The sequence below is a fragment of the Cupressus sempervirens genome, chromosome 10 (genome assembly GCF_028749045.1).
Source record: "Cupressus sempervirens isolate cs-2001-9-10 chromosome 10, ASM2874904v1, whole genome shotgun sequence".
Classification (NCBI taxonomy): Eukaryota; Viridiplantae; Streptophyta; class Pinopsida; order Cupressales; family Cupressaceae; genus Cupressus; species Cupressus sempervirens.
The window spans coordinates 65,175,576-65,195,433 of record NC_143127.1 but is presented as its reverse complement, the minus strand read 5'-3'; the positions used below and the strand labels follow the sequence as shown (position 1 = coordinate 65,195,433).

Here is a 19,858-nt window from a genome sequence, read left to right as displayed (position 1 = left end):
AATAATTATTTACTTACATTACTTGGTAAGTTGTTTCAATTTGAAATGATTTATTCAATGAAAAATGTGGTTATTATGATCGGTGTGTTATCTAAATTTGTGCAATGGATGATATTAAACTTATGCAAACTCAATATTAAGTCCAAAAGTTCAAATTTTAGTATTTTACACAAAACACTCAGAAGTTTGGAACAGAAGAAAAGGAAAGTATAGATGATATTATTATGGAAGTAATTGGAAAATATTTGCTTGTTATTAACAGTGATCAAGAGATCAATTTTTATAAGAGACTGAACGATGCTTCCTTAAGAAATAATCGTAAAGAACAGAAACATTCTAATATTTATAGAATGTTACAATATATAACCATTAGATACTAAACATAGATAATAGAAACTATCTATTATCGTAATACCCTCCCTTAATGGTTAATCTATCCAGAGCACGAAGCTATCAAAAAATGTAAAAGGAAGATTTTGTTTGCTCAAGGGGCTCCGCACTATTCGCTGTGGGCTGCAAACCAAATTGCTTAGATAGGGCAGTTAAGCGCTTCCAATATTCAACTTTCATGTGACCAAACTTGTGGCAATAGTTGCATTGAATGTTCTTCTTCCAGGAGCCTTCTGAATTTGGAGCAGAGGATGTCTGCTGATGGTACTTTGGATAATGCTCCAAAACTCTGCAAATGAGAATAATTCTCCAAATCAACCCACAAAAAGCCATGATTTTTAGAAGAAAATAAAAAAAGCTGAACATGATTTTTGGGGTGAAAAATCAATCAATACTCAACATGATTTTTGAGGTGAAAAATCAATCTAAACCCAACATTACAAAGCTTTTTTTTATTAATAGGAAAAACGGTAAAACCCAACAAATAATTTTTGGGGAAAAAATTATAAACCCCACAGAGGAATCCCACACAACTTTGCAAATTACAGAATCAAAAATTTTTAAGGGAAAATTTATAGAAACCAATAAGAAATTTTTTTTAAGGGAAAAAAATGAAAACCCACCAGAATTTGCAAAACACGAGACTTTGCATGGTAAAGCAGCACATACAAACAACATGCAACCCTCAAAAAGTAGAGACACAAAAAATTTGAAGGGTGACCCAGAAGAGAGCTTGGAACACCCAGAAAGAATATGTTGTCGATTTTTGAATCGACTGGCCAAAAAATTGAGGTACAAAATTCGAGGCACTTAGAAAAAAAGATGACAACCTAGTTGAAATCTCACAAAACCCACCAAGAATTTGTAATTTTTTTTGATCTAGTACAGAAAATTAGGGGTTTGAACAAAAATGGCTTTGCTGCAAAAAAAAAGACACAAAAAGTGGTAGAAATGTGCAGAAAAAACAAATGGATCTAGACAGAAATGGGTTGTAGACTTGAACCAAATGTTGGCGGGTTCAAATCTCTCAAAATGGAAACTCTAGTCAGATTATATAGAGAGTTGGAAGCAAATATGCATGTAAATAATTTTGAAAATAAAAGACAGAGAATTTCAACCAAGAAATTCTAATTATTTTCAAAAACATTTAGAGTGTTGGCTCTAATACCATATTACGGAAGTAATTGGAAAATATTTGCTTGTTATTAATAGTGATCAAGAGATCAATTTATACAAGAGATTGAATGATGTTTCCTTAAGAAACAATCGTAAAGAATAGAAACATTTCTATTCTAGAAACACAAAGCTAAATATTAGAAACATTCTAATATTTACAGAAGATTACAAAAGATAACCATTAGATACCAAACAATAGAAACTATCTATTATCGTAATAGATATTGTGTAAGGGATTTTACACCATCTGAAGTAGTGACAAATTAAAATGTTTGGATTTGTATGATTTGAGAGTGGAGCATAGTTCCAGACTAATGCCTAATCAATGGGGCAGAGTCACAGATATCAAGTTGAATAGCAGATTGGAAACACAAAGGCAACAGCTATGCATTCATATACTCCAAAATGACAACAATGTAAGGAGAATACTTTGTCATCTACAAACACACTGCACAAATCCATTTGAAACATGCCAAAGGCCATTACAGAGCTTGCAATATTTGGAATGTTATTACATTCATAATCTCATGTTACAATCATACCAACAAATGTGGCAAGGAGACCCCAAGCTAAGTGTTGTCACCTGAATAGGCACACATAAAGAAAGGAACCCAAGTGAACAAGACAAACACAACTTCGAGCTCCAATATGTACCACCACGGATTTTGGTCTAGGTTTTGTCTATAAATAGAACATTTATCCCCAATTTTGTGATCAATCTATATTCCTACCACTATTGTTTTGGGTCTAGATTTTGTCTATATTAGTATATAGATTCCAGATTTTGTAATCAATCCATATTCATACAAATATTGTTTTGGGTCTAGAATTTGCGAGCGTATAGTTTATTATTTTCAATTTTGTAATCCATCAGTAATAGTTATCCATATAAATTCATTTCCCTCATCGACAACTTGGAGTGGCTAGTGCAATAAAATTTTGGGCATACGAGTTTATTTAAAATCATAAAATGGTTTAGTGTTCATTTGCACATGGGATTGTGATAGGTGTAGTATCAGAGTATCCTAATTGGGTTTAAAAGCTAGCTAGCTACCTTTCTTAATGTAAAACCATGGATGGAATACTGCCATGGTTTTTTTTTTGGATGACTAATTACTCAGGGGATTTATGCTCTCATTTTGTAGTCAATCTATTTTCAATCTCAATCCAAAATTATCGCAGAAAAGTGATTTGTCCATTTCATAGTGGAGAAATGCCCTTATCATGTTCTTTCATGATTTTTTTGTTTGTCATTTCTGCTATTTGGTGTCATTTTCTGCTCTGCTTTTAACATAAATGACTATATTGTAGTGGTGAAGCATGCATTTGCACATGTGGATGTGATAATGACTCATATTCTTCTAAGGTTTGAATGCCTTTATTTTTCAGATCAATAGTGTTTTTTAATCATGGTTCTTTATGGGTATGTTATTCTCTAGGGTGAATGAATGCACATTTTTTCTCTGGACTCTGTTTAGTATTTACATTTGCTTCTTCTTTAGCAAATTTGATTCTATACTTCTGTGGAGTGTCCACAAACTGCTCCAGGGATCCAGATCAGTGGCTAGTGCCTGCTGATTTGATCTACCACATGGATCAGTAAGTGTTGTGTCTTTTGATGGTCAAATGCTAAGTCTTCTCTGTTCTTGTTCATTCAAGAATCATACATATTTTACAAGGCCTTTCAACTGTGCACAGCTGTTAGTGATAGAAAGTAGTTGACCCATTCAAACATTAAAAAAAAAAATATTACTCTTCTCATTCAAAATGGATGCTGTAACTTGACAATATTTCTTAAGTGATTGATAAGCTGTTGATCTAGTCTTCCTTCTGATTCTTACCCTCATCAAATTGCAAGATACAGAAATTTCACTGCTGCAACAATTCAAATTTTCTTATCATATAATCTTCATGACAAAAGTACAATGCGATTTGCACAGCAATTGTCAGACATCTACGTTGGAAAAGTCATTAAGGTCAAAAATAGATAATGTATGAAAGATAGGAGATTGAAACAGCTTTCCTAGAATTAAATAGATGGAATACCTGGGAAAACTTGAACACTAAACCTTCTCTAAGTAGAGAAGTATCAGGGCACCACCTTCCTGATAATTATCAAGACACTGAAAAAGGCTTCAAATGGATAAAGTGCACTAAGTCAAAGATTTGAATTGCCACTGTTTACTTAATCATGTTCAAGACTAGATACGAGTCTGTGGGTTGACATTATGTGTGTTGGAATATAACCACTTGAGATGCTTCATCTATTATTAATTTTTTTCTTAAGAGTAATATGATTGTCATTATGTTCTAGAAATATTGCTATCCCATGTACAGTTGTGCTTCTCCACAAGATGTGTACATGACAATTTTTTTTAGCATATTTTGGATTTTTATGAAAGTATGATAATGAATGAGAGGCAGTTATTTTGAACAGGTTTTAGGTGGAAATGATCCAGCACATACTCCACTTTGGATTAAGGTCAGTGCAGGGTCAGCTGCAGGGATTGTTGGAAGTGTTGTAGCAAACCCAACAGATGTTGTGATCGTTCGAATGCAAGCATCCTCTCCTGGAAGAGGAGCTATAGGCGGTTAGAACAGAAACCTTTCCACCTTTTGTATAGTTCAATTCTCTTGCATATATTCTTTTTCTATTTCTTTCAACACCCCATATTTATCAGACAACAATTAAAACCCAATTGCAAAATTTAATGCAGTTTATTTTCCTACGAGGTTGAGCCATAGTGATTCAGAGGTAAAGATCATGTGTTTTAGACACATTAAATTTGTTTGAACATAATGAAGCTTAATGCTGATTGAAAGTGGTCAGAGTAAAATCTGAAGTCATTAAGGTCTTGATATGAGGAAAATCTTGAATATCATTATCTAATGTGATTTTTTGTTTGCCAATTGTTACATTTTTCCAATCCCTGCTCCACACTGGAAAAGCTGGATTCTACGAGAGATAGAGTTAGCATATGATTTATGTAACATTGTAATGTGAATTTAATGCAAAAGAGAATATGATTCATGTAACATTGTAATGTAAATTTAATGCAAAAGTGTGTGAAGGACTCCTCTATGTATGTTGATCCATTTGATGTTTATAGATAGAAAAAGACTTATTATATGCAGAAGTGTTTGGTCTTTCTTTTTGAACTTTTCAAGATAAAGCAATTATATATTTTTGATATTATTGAGAATGTGTTCAAATGAAAGTTTTAATCATTCTATGTGTTCAGAGGCATTTTCTCGTGAAAGACATAATGCATTAAGATAAAACTTGGTAGTCTTGCATTCCGGCAATTAGACAAGGCTTGGCTTAGGGTGTAGAATTTCCTCATATTAATTGGTATAATATTGCATAAAAAACCTATGCTTTTTCGGTGAAATCCTCATCAGCCTTGTGATCCAAATTCTTTGTAGTCAATTCACAAACCAGTGGACTCCTCAACCTTATTGAATGGGGGTTGCATTTCTCTATACACTCTGCACTATCTGGAACTCAGTCAACACTGCTTCCTTGTTCTGGAATTTGGTGATATCCTTTAAGGTCCTTAAGGTGGATTAGTCATATATTCTTGGGTCAAAAGTACATAGGTTTATAACACATTAGGCTCATTCTTCACTTTTATCTGGAATCTGGTCCATAACTCATGCAACTGCACATAAGTTTAACCAATTGTTCTAATGAAATACCAGTGGACCATGCACCCCAATATGTTTTGGAAATGTATATAGTATGTACATAGTATATAAGATAAAACAAGAATTTTGTACATAAAAAGACAGGTACGAATTACAGAAACCATGTTAAAAAAATCCAACCCGGTAAAGCCCTTGTAAGGGAAAGATAATGAGAGAGATCCAGAGAGCTATAGTGCCTCAACCCAAAGAAAGGAAACTAACAACTATAGAGATATACTTGTGTGATGCAAATAGGTATTTAGCAGCAGTTTCAGAACTGCAAAGCATAATGAGCAAAAGTACATATAAGCAAGCCTCTTAAGGTTGGTGGCAGGTTGTAGCGCAGAAGACTAATTTGTTTCCTTTAATGCCTTCTATAGTTTGATGCAGTTGGCCACAATTTATGGGACACCAAGGAGGATAGCTTTGTGAAGGTTTTTGTCTTCCCTTAGCAATTTTTTGGTATGTCAAGGTTGTGATGCATTCCCTATACATTATTTTCCACACTTTTACATCTAGTGACTAGAGAATCTCAGTTTTGCGTTCAATGAGAGCTTCCTTATGTAAACTAAATTGGGTATTGTCATAGATTTTGTAGGTTTTGAGCCTCATTGCCACTCTTCTAATAACGTAAAATGTAATAGTCATAATCCCTTGTTGTAACTTATCTTAGATTTGTTGATGTTTGGGACAACCCAAAGTGGGGTAAGCACTTCAGCTATTTCTCATAGCTCATAGCTGTTAGTGTCCCTGTTTTCTGACTGGTTCCATGAATCAGTTTTGGCGTTTGCTTCAGCTATTTCTCATAGCTCATAGCTGTCACTGTCCCTGTTTTCTGACCGGTTCCATGAGTCAAATTTGACATTCGCTTCAGCTATTTCTCATACCTCATAGCTCATAGTTGTTACTGTCCCTGTTTTCTGACTGGTCGCATGAATAAAATTTGACATTCTTCCTTTGATATGTTGTGTGATTGTGGAGAAAATGGTTTGTAAGATATCTTTAGTGGGTTCTTTAGAGGTTCATACAAATACTTAAAATGAAAGAATTGTGGCCCAAGGGAACGATAAACCTGTCTTTAGAATCCATGCTAGTCTCATTACTAGTGCATTGTTGAATTCATGTATATTTTTATGTTTAATCTTCTACTCTGTTTGCTGCTACAGATTTCCTGCCAGGCCCTAAGATTGCTTGTGACTCTTCTTGGTTTCTTCACATAGTAATTTTTTTGTAATAATGAGGACCAACACATGGATAGATATAAGTTCCAGAACAGCCCTTAGAATTTGGACCCTTTGGGCAAACAAAAGCCTTTTAGTTGTCCTATATGTCCTTTATTGAAATTGGTTCTCTTTTGATTATGTTGTCCCAAATTCCATCTGTGTATATCTAGTGAATTACAGTCCAAGTAATGACCATTTATAATATCTCTTCTTTATAACCTAGGATCACAAGGATCTGTTTTTCTTTTGTATTGGGTCATTGACATATATATTGTGATTCCTTGGTTTTCTTCACATAGTAAGTTTTGGTTAGCAGCGAGGACCGACATATGGATAGGTATAACTCTGCGTTACCGGATTCGCATGTCCGGCCCGTGGACCAGATCCGGATCCGTACCAGATCCGGTATGTACTAGATCCGCGCAAGGTCTAGATTTGACCCTGTAGGTTTGTCTGGATTTGCAGATCGCAAATCCGGATGAACCCACAGGGTCAAATCCGGAACCTATACGAATCTGTCACGAATCCATGTGGACCCAAGAGAATTTGGCACGAATCCACATAGATCCCGGAGAATCCGCCGCAAATCCACAAAGATCCCCAAGGACCTGCAGGGCCAAGCTTGGAATAAAGCACAAATGAATCCACGAATTGGATTCCCGTACTTGAACCCATCCCCAAATCCAAATGGGCAACTTAGGTGTAACCTCAAGAGCAGCCCCTTGAAGTTGGATCCTTTGGGAAAACAAAAGCCTTTTAGTTGTTCTATCTTCTGTCTTGATATCTATTTTATTGATTATGTTGTCCCAAATCCGAACTGTCTGTTTCTGGCGATTGCTAGTCCAAGCTATGCCATTGATAATCTCTTCTTTATAACCTAGGATCATGAGGATTGGTTTCTTCTTTTGTATTGGGACATTCACAAATACTTTGTTGGATTTGTTGTTTTTCATCCTCCGTCTTAAGACTTCTTGGTCCTGTTGAAGAATTGCTTTAATGCTTTTTATGTTTGATTTGCAATTATTGGAGTATAAATAATATGGTTTCATCTGCAAATTATGAACTTGGATATATGTGTCCTCCATTTACTGGTGGGAGTCTTTTGAATCTTTTTCATCTTTTGGTTGAGAACAAGGCTTCTTGTAGGGTTTTCCTCATCATGATGAATGAGTAATGGCTTAGATTTTCCTCGTCTCATCCCTGGGAAATTCTGAATCAATTACTCTTTTGTCCATTGAGAGCAATTAAGAATGAGGGGATTGCACAAATAACTCCTTACCAAATCCCAAAATTGCTGTGTTTAAACCCAATATGTGTCAAAATTCTAGCAAGATAGTTCCAGCTATGGTTGTAATGATAATGTTTCCAGTTTTATTAATAATCCTTTTCCTTGAGACTTGTTGTAATTGAAGAATTGCGTTGGTTACTGTTAGATAATAATGCAATATCATCTACGAATCGGGAACCTTTATATATATCTCTCTTCTATTCATGTATCGTTTTAACCATTTGAATGTAGAAGTCATCTGCTTAGGAGGGTTCCATCTTCAAGTTCAATCAATAAGGACATGTAGTTTTTCCTTGTCTCAGTCCTTGTGAAGTTCTGAATTAATTACTCTTCTAGCTATCGAGAGCAATGGATAACGAGGGGCTGCATATGTAAATCCTCATTCGATCTGAAAATTTCTGGCTAAACTCAAAGTGTGCCGAAATTCTAGTAAGAATGCTCTAGTTAGTTTTGTCAAAAAAGCTTCTGACATATCCAACTTGTTGAAGACTCTTGACCAAATATTCTATATGTGTAATGCACTAATATTGCTTGTTAATTGTCACCCTAGGACAAAGGTTGTCTGTTGTTTTGAAACAATTTTGTGTAATAGTGGCTTCAAGCAAGTTGCAATTAGTTTAGATATAAATTCATTGTAATGGAAAGACAACCTTTCCTCAGATCCTATTCGAGGCTAATCAAATGAATTGCATACAAGTCAACTGAAATCAACCCAGATTAATTATTGTGATAGCTGGCATGTGATATTTAGATAATTAATGCTATTTTTTGAGAAAGAAAATGCAATGGATTAGGGTACTGAGCTCTAGAACTGATGGATGAATAAATCTGAAACAGTGGAGATTTGATGATTTGGTACAAAAATAATATGGAAATGCCGTTTGTCTCTAATTCTGCACAAGATTATAACTATGGCACGGTTCAATTCCATGGATTTATGCCATTTTTGAAGGCGTGAATTTGTCCTATAGTCCTGAGATATGATCTAATAAGCTGGGCACCTTTCTTTGGTTTGCCTTGATGTTTGCTCCTTGTTGAATGTTAGGAACTGGTGGTATTCAAAATTACTTTGAAGCTACCAGATTGCTAGGGTCAAGTTCTGCTAGGTCAACCCTCTTAGATGGCCAGCTTTACAGCATTGGCAAATGATATAAAACAGTAGACAAGTGTGCAAATGTCTAGGATGAAAATTATGAAGTAGAACTTTTTTTAGTGCTCTAGGTGAAGTATTCTTACATGAATGCTCCTTGAGGAACCAAATGATTACAAAAAATGATTCTAGGATGTGAATTACTGTCCAAATTAATGTTCTATGATTCTATCTTTTGCATTATATGGATGTTACATTTCCTCTACTAGTCCGTTTATCCATTTCATTAGTATGATTGCAATCTATCATAGAGATTGATTTGATGAACTACATTGATGCACAAGTCTTTTGTGTAGGAAATCTTTCAACCTTTCTTCTAATTCAAGAGATTAATTGTGTCGAAAACCCGTGTACATAAGATTGAAGGGGAATGGGAAACATTTTCTTGTTTGATCCAGAGATATCACGTCATCTAATCTGTACGAATTCCAGCAGCATTGTGACACAACAATACCGAAGAATAATGAGAATGAAGAAATAGTATAATAATCACATAGGAGAAGAAAGGAAACACTTATGTTCTTGGATTTTTTTTCAGAAATAACCAACCTGTATCTCACCAAAGCCAATGTATTCTCAGCACCAACTAGTTACAACATAATATCAGGTTTTAAGCCTTCACTAGAGATTATCAGTCGAAATCTAGGAAGAAATTGTATACGATGGCCTTCATCAACATAAGTAAGTAACTATTATTCTGTTCTCCATGAGACTAATTGAAGAACAAATGAGATCCACATGTCCAAGTCCATGCTTTTCAAGATATCTTGACAAAGAAATCCTTAAGTGTGCAAACCAAGCTTACCCTATGGAGAACTTCATAAATCTCTAAAATGATCGTTTAAATGGATAAATCACCACTGATTTTGCAAGATTTGGCTGTACCTAAAACATTTTGAGCAAGTTTACCCCAAATTTTCAAGATGGGGAAGGCAGGGTATGAGTTTGTGTGAAAGGAAAATATTCTACCAATTTTTGGGAGTGCTAGGGAGTGGCAAATAAAAATAGGGAAAATTTAAATATTCATCTGAAAGCATTGATAATACATGTTTCATGCATTATAGAAGTAAATATAAGTAGCATAATTCTTATGCAATTTTTTTGTTTTTCTGAGAGTCAAAGTTAAATTGGCTTTAGATTTCAAAGTCAAAGTCCCCTAGACATCCCTAGTTCCCCGTCATCAGGACAGGGATGACTTGGAAAAAGCCTGGGGACGTGGTAACATAGGTTTTGAATTTATTGAAAGAGTATCTTTCCAAAAGATGTATTTTCATTTGTGCTCCAAAACAAATCCAAAAAATTCTAGTGTTTGAATCAAAGTTTGGAAACTCAGACTTGACACAGACCCAATGGTCCAAAATAGGACTCAGATTCCAGACTCGACAAAAAACTCAGTTGGAACTTCACTAAGAAGAAAACATAGGTTAACAAAATGAAACGAAAAATAAATTAATGCATTTAGAGAGCATTGGGGCCATAATTGAAATATCACACATTATATGATTTTCAAGCACTCAACATTTTAAATTTCATGATTTTCAAATGCCCTCCTTTTTTCTCCTCTTGTATCTCAATTTTTGAGGCCTCAAACAAGCAGGTGTTGCAGTATCTAAATGATGAGAAGTTGTTTCTTCTCTTTTGAAATTAAAACAGTCTTTTCTGTGCTCTGTTTCATCAAATTCTACCGCTTCCGCTTTTGTTGCTTCTCTCTCCTATTTTGTAAGATCTTAAATAAAGAGTATGCCATCATTATTATGTTGCTCATTGATAGTCCATTCACCATATGAATCCATATCATCCAAGTAGACAATCTCATGTCAAATGCCCTCCACATTTCTAGTTCAAAGGTAAAAGTTGTACTGGACGAAGACAAGATCATTGAGGTGTTGCTTGTTTGACCTATTTTTCTTCTTTTTGTGAATGTTCTTAGATAAACTCCAATTTTGTTCACACCTAGAAACACAAAATGACCGGGACAAAACATGAATTGCTATCTTTTGAAGATCAGATGTGCCAACATATTTCTCCCACTACAATTCAACAAAAAATCATTTGGAAATATGAGAATTAAGTAAACAATATAACAATCAACTATTTGATTTTTTCTTGTAGTATTGAATTGGATTTTACTTGGTTGTGTCTTTGCTCTCCTACCAATTGTTTCAAAAAGTCTACCCCTTATAGACCCTGAATAAAGAAAAATAATAATTAAATAATAAATCAAATATAGATGTTATTATGCATGTAAAATGGATGTGCCTAGATGGTCAAACTCAACTTTGCCAAATTCATAAATAAGATATAGGAAATCTTACCTTCAACTTATCAAGAACTTTGTCTCTCTACTCGTGATTAAGTGCCATGTTATCAGTGCATGCAATAATAGTTTCTATGGCCTTCTCATCGGTCCTAATTGTGTCAGAGAAAAATAATTTTGGGTTCAAGAAGTAGGCTAAGTATGGCTTCATGTTTTCTCTTGTTCTTGTCACAGTAATGTGAAATTGCCTCTTTGGTCCTATCCATGGCCTAATAAATGAAACCCATGTTGAATGTTGGGAGAAATGCTGAAACACCTATTTGGATTGTTGCTGGTTATGTTTGACATTAATGTTTTGTCATTGACATCAACATCTATGTCTATCAGATGGTGTTTTTGTTGATGAACAATGTAGAGAGAGTTTTGATGAAGACACAATTTGTGTAATGTCCCCTTTTTGACAGGCACCAGCGACTTATTTTATTTTAACCTTTATTTTCCCCAGAGGCTAAAAAGGAAGAAATAAGGGGGAAAAGATATATTAAATTAATTACTTATAAGGTTACTAAACAATGAAATATTAAAAAGTAACTTTACATTTAATTGATTTAATATTAAAGTGACTAACATAATAAAATATCAAAAAGTCATTTAAAAGAATAAAGTGTTGGATTCCTCTAAAAGCTTCTTGGAGTTGCTTGTGAAATCTTTATAAGGAGCCTTTGGGGGGTCATTTTACACATCTTGAGTTGCATATTCATCTATTGTGCTGAGAGCCTTAGTGCTTGCATACTTGCCTGAGGGTTTGAAGACTCTAAGGTGCCAATTTCGGTTGTGAGATATCAACCCTAGTTGGGAGTGGAGGAATTGGTATTCAGCCAATTCATTTGTGATTAATTGGGAGATAATATTTAGTGATTTTTTGTTCAGGCCGTGCCTCTAATTTTTGACATTAGTTGGCAAGGAGAAAGGGTTCAGTTTTCACAGCGGATTCGAAAAAGCAAAGTGAAAAAGCAGAGCCAAAAAAGTAGTCCGAAGAAGCAGATCTGAAAAAGCAAAGCGGAAAAGCAGAGCCGGAAAAGCAGTATGAAAAAGCAGATCCGAAAAAACAGTCTGAAAAAGCAAATCCGAAAAAAAGCAAAGCTAAAAAGCATGTCATCTCAGCTACTTATTTACATTTGGCAATTGTAGATGGATACATTTGACAAGTAATATATGTCTTTTTGTTACCAAAGTATTCAGTCATTGTAAACATTGAAGCATTGAAGGGAAATCAACTTAATTCAGCTGTTCAGTTTGTATGCCAAATGTTTGTAAAAACGTCTCATTGCATAGTCATTCATAGGATGCATGCCAAGTGTTTGTGAAAATACCTCTTGGCTGTAGGTGTGCATTTTACATCAGAATTTCATGTAATTGTATTTGGAAAATAATAAAAAGAAGTTGCATATCACTTTGATTTCCAATTAGTTATTTTTGCAATCATTTATATTCATCAATATCATTGGCATTCAAAAATCATAGCAAAACAACAAACATCACCAAACTGAGGCTGCAAGGGAAGTGTTTGACAAAATTCCTAAGGCAGAAAAACAGGGATAAAACTTCAAAAATTGTCAAGGCACTTTACAATTTGTTGAGCTTGAGGTAGAAAACTTGATGAGATGATGTTTGGTGAGTCCACATGCTATGTTTGTCATCGCATGTGTTTCTAAGTTTATTCGGCGAAGTTGCAAAGGTTTTGTTGAAGACGGGTTACAAAAAATACTTACTATGAACTACGTCAGATAGGAGGTGTAGTATACTCCTCAGTGAGTTTTGGTGGAACAAAATCTTGGTCTGCAATTTTGGATACATCATAAAGACTTGAATTTCTGGATTTGTTTGCGGATTGAAGACTTGGGAGTCAATTTGCTTGTTGGGAAGTGAAAGGAAATTATTTTCTGGCTGACTCTGTTAGGAAACATGTCGACTGGATATTATGATGAGTTGTTGGTTGGTAGCATGTTATTTGATATTGTAATGTATTCTATATGTGTTCTATCCAAAACTCATGGAATGGCATTGGTTGATGTAATTTAATTTGTAATTAGGTTTGATGTGAGCTAACCTCATAAGTTTTAAAGACTTCTATAAAGAAGTGAATTGATTTGTGAATTTGTGTGTGTGCTAGTGGAGAAAATGATATGATGCGAAGCTGATTATGCGAATTTGGATCAGAGAAAAAGATCAGAGTTGGTTGTGCAGAGGTATGAGTGAAATCTAATAATGTACTTCAAAGGAATTGTATTGGCAAAAGTGATGCTTTCAGTCAGTTCATCACAATGGATTGTTGTTCATGTGGACTGTAGTCTACTTGTTGGGTTATTGCCCATCTGAGGGTTGTTGCCCTTATTGTAATTGGTTTGTAGTCCAATCTGGGTTGTTGCCCTTGTTGTAATTGAGCAGTGAGCTCTAGGTGAGTGCAACATTTCCAAAACATTTCTCCAGAGGAAGATTGAGTCTTTTGTTCCATACATTTTGTTTTAATATGTATAAATGGATGAAATGTATTAGAAGATACTAGATAATCAAAATAAATGTATGAGTGCACATTAGGTGTGGTCCAATTGGGTACAGAGTGGTGCATCTGTTCAGAGGCTTGGTGCACATACCCCTGTAAAACTACAAAGCAGATATCCATTGCAATCTAACTTTCAAAATGCCTTGAACAACTCTGTTCGTGGTATAATTACTATTTTGTAAGCTGGGCTTTCACATGCTCTGTGCTGTAGTGCTCTTCAATTCCAGAAGATAAAAACACGGGCTAAGGTTTATGTACGAATACTTCTGCACTTGAATTATATAATAGAATGATTCCTTCAGTACTTGTACTAGACATTGCTGTTAGGATAAGAATCAGCTGCTTAATAAACACAGATGGACCCTTGTTTCTGTAGCTATAGTAGCGTTAATAGAGTGGATGGAATTCTTGTGGAAGAATCGTGAAGATTATATAATAGAGTAATTTCTTCAGAACTTGTCCTTGATTATATAATTTTTTCTTCATTGGTATTGGAATTAGGTGCTTATTCTAATTTCTTCAGAACTTGTCCTTGATTATATAATTTTTTCTTCTTTGGTATTGGAATTAGGTGCTTATTCCCTAGTCATAGCTGTGTAAATATAGTGAAGTGAACCCTTATGGAAGAATCATTAATCTTGTCATTGTTGACTTGCTGGAATAGCTGTCAAAATAGGATTATGTGTATGATCAATGATCATATGGTTGTGGAAGCTAACTTATATTTGTTCTGCTCTATCATCAATAGCAATTCTCAAGCCAGCCTTTTATGTATTAGATGAAGTTTACAAATGTTTTCTCATGTCTTAACGTTGCAGATCACAATTGTGCATAAGCCTACTTGCCATGCAGGGTTTATCTTATATAGGGTTAAGTTGTTCTCAAGTACCAAAAAGAAGTTTTAAACTGTTGTAAAACCATTTTAAGGAAGCTACTTTCTTTGCTAAAAATATGGCCTTGATCTGGCATATAAGATACATATTTCATAATCATGGCCAACAAGGACTTTGCTAGATTTATATTTAGTATCGAGGCTCTCTTATGATAAATCCAGTGTACAAATTGGCTTATGGAAACTTAGATTTGTCTTTCTTGGTTATATTTTCCTAAGATCCTCATACAAAGACAATGTCATGAAATGATAATAACAAGGTGTTCAATTTTTTTGCTTCAAATCTACTTCATGCATGTATAAAGTTTTCTTAAGGCTACTTTTTTTTTTTTCAAATTTCAATGTCTATATTGGTTTTGTATTTGTAGTTGTATAAATAATAATTAAATGACACAGCTGCTTCAGTTTAAAGATAAACGAGTGTTTTTTCCCTCCTGATGAAGGATCTGCTACAGAGTGGAGATACAGTGGTCCATTTCATGCCCTTGCTTCAATTGTAAAGAATGAGGGTATCCGTGGTCTTTATCGAGGAATTACTCCGACTATTCAGCGAGCAGGAATTCTGAATGCTGCACAGGCACCTAGTTATGACCATGCAAAGCACATTCTCCTGAATACTGGTATACTACAAGAAGGTGTTCCATGCCACCTCATATCATCGGTGATAGCGGGTTTTGTGACTGCTATTGTAATATCACCTATTGACCTTATCAAGACAAGGTATTGTTTAAAGTTTTCTTTATTGTTTCAATGGAATTTTTTCTTCATTTTGGAAAAATATGTAAATTCAAATCAAGAAGAAAAGCTTTTAATTATTTTGCTTGTTTTGACAACTAGTTACAATATGTGAAATATGTCAACGGAGGAAAATGAACTTCAAATACAATGTAGGCCAGTCAAATGTACCATAACAATCTTCTTAAATTACTCTCCAAAATTGGATAATGATGATGAATCTTAATCTAATATTATGGAGTCGCCAGTGGATGATTCCAAAGCTAATTGCTTAGCCATTCTAAATTAGTTTTATAATGGAAAATAATGATTACAAATGAGGCATCGCAGAAGTGTTCATAAGAATCCTTGACCTCCCTCGTAGTAAACTTACTGTTCGCCCAAGTTGTATTCTTAAAATATCAACCTTGCTATTTTCATATATTTATACATATTTTATTCAGAACATTAATTCTGAGATGCACTTTGAATAAGGGCAGGATAATGCAACAACCAGTTGACGTTGATGGACGAGGAGCTCTTTATTCCTCATCTTTTGATTGCATGAAGAAAACAGTTAGATCAGAAGGGTTGCTAAGTTTATACAACGGATTTGTTCCAGTTTGGATGAGAATTTTCCCCCACACAATTGTGACATTTTTCATTTTTGAACAACTTAGGAAAGCACTTGGTATTGCACCCGTCTAAACTTTCATCTAATATTGCATAAGATTCTGCAAAGTTTGATATTCATATGAAATATTATTGGGTATTTCTTTTCAACTTTGCTCGTGGGCGAAATTGTTCATATTGCGGGAAGGAAGAATTCAATACGGCCTATTTATTCTATTCTAATATGTCAACGCGAACTAAGTTATTTAAATGGGATTCGATGGGCAATCCACTTTAGGAGTCACAGACTTTTGTAGAAGGGATTAAAAACTGCAATCAATTTATTTCATATTAGTTACATAAATCTAAAAATTTGAAGATATACTAATGTTTGCAGACGCTATATTAATTTGAATATTTTTTGAAATTGAAAAATACAATTTTTTGAAAATTGTATTGGTCCAAGGCAATGCAAAAATTCAATTTTCTCCAACAAAAATAATAAATATATTTTCTAACCACTCTATTAATGAATGCATTAATTACAATTTTATCTTTTCCACATTTGTGAAAAGTGGATTAACTTTTTAAAAAAATAATCATTTTAATCTTCCACCTCACAAATGAATGTCTAATCGATATTAATTATCCCTATCTATTTTCCTTACCAAGTTCAAATATAGAGTTAAATGTTTTATATTTCTTATTTTAAATATATTTATTATTAGTTTTACATTGATGTTTTTTTTGTAATTTGTAAAATGTTATTGGACCATTCTATTTTTGCCAATAAAAAAACTCAATTTTCTCTATAATTTTTTAAAAGTTGTATAATTTAAATATTTTAATCAAATATAGAGTTAAATGTTTCATATTTCTTATTTTAAATATATTTATTATTAGTTTTACATTGATGTTTGTTTTTGTAATTTGCAAAATATTATTTTTTAAATTTTACACTATATTTTACTAGCTATCTTATCAAGTTCAAATATAGAATTAAATATTTGTTATTTCTTATTATATATATATATATATATATATTTCTTATTAGTTTTACATTGATGTTTATTTTTGACAATTGTAAAATATTATTTTTTTAAAGTTTAAACTATGTTTTTCTAGATACTATTTTACAATTTTGCTCAATTTTTTTTTATACCATTAATACTATCCTTCAAACTTACTACATAATTTGGTACTTTGATTTAAGTAATCAACAATTATTTTTTTGATTTAAGTAACTGAAAAAGTTTACCGTAAACAAATTTATAGAGTTAAATGTTTTTTAAGTTGTATAATTTAGATATTTTAATCAAATATAGAGTTAAATGTTTTATATTTCTTATTTTAAATATATTTATTATTACTTTTGCATTGATGTTTATTTTTTAAAATTTGTAAAATGTTATTTTTTAAGTTTACACTATATTTTACTAGCTATCTTGCCAAGTTCAAATATAGAGTTAAATGTTTTTTATTTCTTATTTTATATATATATTTTTATTAGTTTTACAGTGATGTTTATTTTTGACAATTGTAAAATGTTATTTTAAAAAAGTTTACACTGTTTTACTAGCTTCTAGTTTATAATTTTGTTCAATTTTTTTTATACCATTAATACTACCCCTCAAACTTACTACATATTTTGGTACTTTGATTTAAGTAATCAACAATTTATCTTTTTTTATTTAAGTAGTTGAAAAAGTTTATCGTCAACAAGTTTTTGGTAAAATTGTAACTAATCTAATTTCCCCTTGATGCAATACTACTTCAATCAACCATAAAAACACGAAGACATGAACTTTGGCACATGCGCCCCTTGTTAACAGCTGCAATCAATTTACTGAGAATGTTTTGATGGATATGTAGAAAAGAACCCAACTCTGAGATATGTGTGATAGATTGATAAAACACTTTAATAATTGGCATTTTACTTGTTCTCGATTGGAAATTTCTTTGAATTAAGAGTAAATCAAGTTGTTTTGGAAACATTTGTGGAATACAAGTCTTCAATCAAAGATTCTCACATCAAAATGATTCCTTGTTAGGCACAAGTGTAATGTATACATTGCATTGCGTTAATTTGTTCGCACAGGCTTATTAAAGCTGAAATAAAGTTTGGTACTATCTATTATTTCACATGATTGAAATAGTGTATCAACAATTCTGCAAAACCATATGGACAAATGTATTTTTCCTTTTTCGACTCAAGTTCAAAACCCAAACAGATAAATGCATTTTTCTTAAAACTCAAAAGTTGATAAGTAACTTAAATGAAATGAAAGAGTGTGACATGGTCTGTAGAGGCACTAAAACATAACAGAGGTGGGTCTGTAAGAACGATTTTGGTGGGGAAAAAGTTTCAGTGATAATTTTAGTTTTGAGGTTTTTTTGTGTAAATAATTTGTAATTTTGGTGGGTTTTTTCTATAACATTTGGAAGGCTCTAGAAAGTGAGATTGACTTTCACTTCACCAAAATTGCAGCATAGGAAAATAGAGAAAAATTATAAGATTATTATTTTTTCATAAAATTTGCATTTTTCTAGTTCGATTGAAAAAGGATCCTGAGTTCATTTCCCATCTTGGAAAAGCTAGAATATTTGTGAGATTGTGTAGATATTGAGTAGACGTAATAAAATTGCTGTCTAAAAAGTATTGTGTGACCATTTGTTGTCTGATTGTTGTGAGTAGATTTAAAAAAAATCAAATTAGAAGTAGGTATGGGCTTGTAATGCAGCGATTTCTGCTTCTCTTTGTAATAGAAAGATCTTGTGTTTGATTCTGAAATGGGAGCCTAATTAAACGTAATATAAAAAATAAATCAGATCAGAAATATTTTTTTTCAAGAAAACTATTCTTGCAAAACAAATTTTGGTTTTTGAAAATTTGTAACTTTTGATTTTTTTAATCTAATTTTAGTGAGCAAGATGTATTTATTGTTTGGTTGTAATTGATGTCAAACATTGTAGTTCAAAGGTGTTCAAAGTGTTTTCTCATACACTATGATCTGTAAGTATTTGTTCGTGACATGCTCAGGTATATTTGAAGGATGTTGGTTTGGAAGAAGTAAGGTTATGTGTTGGACATGATAATGCTATTGAAGAATGGAAGATAGGTATGTATTCTTGAGATCATGAGAAGATGATGTTTGTCAATGCTTAATTGTTATATCCTTAGGTTTGAAAGTCAGTTGTTCAGTAACAATATATTAAGTTGAAGAATATAGTTGTTACAGTTGTGATTTTCGAAAAGTTTCCACTTTGAAAATTAAAATTGAAGATGTGTAGATGTGATTTGTAATATGTACAAGTTTTGGCCTTGGTTGTGGTGTTTCTTGGTGATTCAAAAACAATTCTCGGTGATCTCGAAAGTGTCCAAGTGTTGCAGTTATGATTAGTTGTTCTAGTTTGAAAATGTGGTCTCGTCTTTTGACATTGACTGCTAATAAGTGATAGGGTTTCTAATGTGGTGTGCGAATCTCACCATGGCATGTGGAGGTTTGAATATAGCTAACAAGTGATGTGGTTTTTTGGGTAGTGTGTTATGACACGTTGAGATGACTATTGGAGTTATTCTTGTAATCATGGATATGGTATTGGGATGTATAATGTTAATGATCTATCTTTCTCTTGGAGTGGATCATGCTTAATGTTTTTGGTTTGGGTATAGCATTTGATATTTATCTCATCTGGATGGGTTCATGCTATGTGTGACCTATGTATTTTATATCTCCCTTTTACGAATAGGTCCATGTTATGTGTAATCTATGTTTTAGGTTGGATGCATCTAGCATGATACTTTATTGTATTTTTTTATTGGCATAATTGACCTTTAATATGCTTTGAGCATGGTTGACCTTGTAAATTCCAACGGTTTATCTTGTATATAAGTATAGTGTGTGC

The 19,858-nt window shown here is 33.1% G+C and overlaps 1 protein-coding gene across 3 annotated transcripts in view; it reads left to right on the top strand.

Annotated features, from left to right (window-relative positions):
- Nucleotides 1-19,624, top strand: part of LOC149532584 (uncharacterized) — a 43,957-nt gene extending 24,333 nt beyond the window's left edge. The window contains exons 4-6 of one of the 3 annotated variants that reach the window (XM_089804573.1): nucleotides 4,004-4,157; nucleotides 15,070-15,346; nucleotides 18,993-19,624. In XM_089804573.1, the coding sequence (XP_089660699.1) occupies nucleotides 4,004-4,157; nucleotides 15,070-15,346; nucleotides 18,993-19,002 (441 nt within the window). In that variant the 3' untranslated portion in view covers nucleotides 19,003-19,624. Of the gene's footprint in view, nucleotides 1-4,003; nucleotides 4,158-15,069; nucleotides 15,347-15,840; nucleotides 16,259-18,992 lie in introns of those variants that run through there. The other 2 variants (XM_089804572.1, XM_089804571.1) reach the window with 2 other exon arrangements.
- Nucleotides 19,625-19,858: the final 234 nt, after the last annotated feature.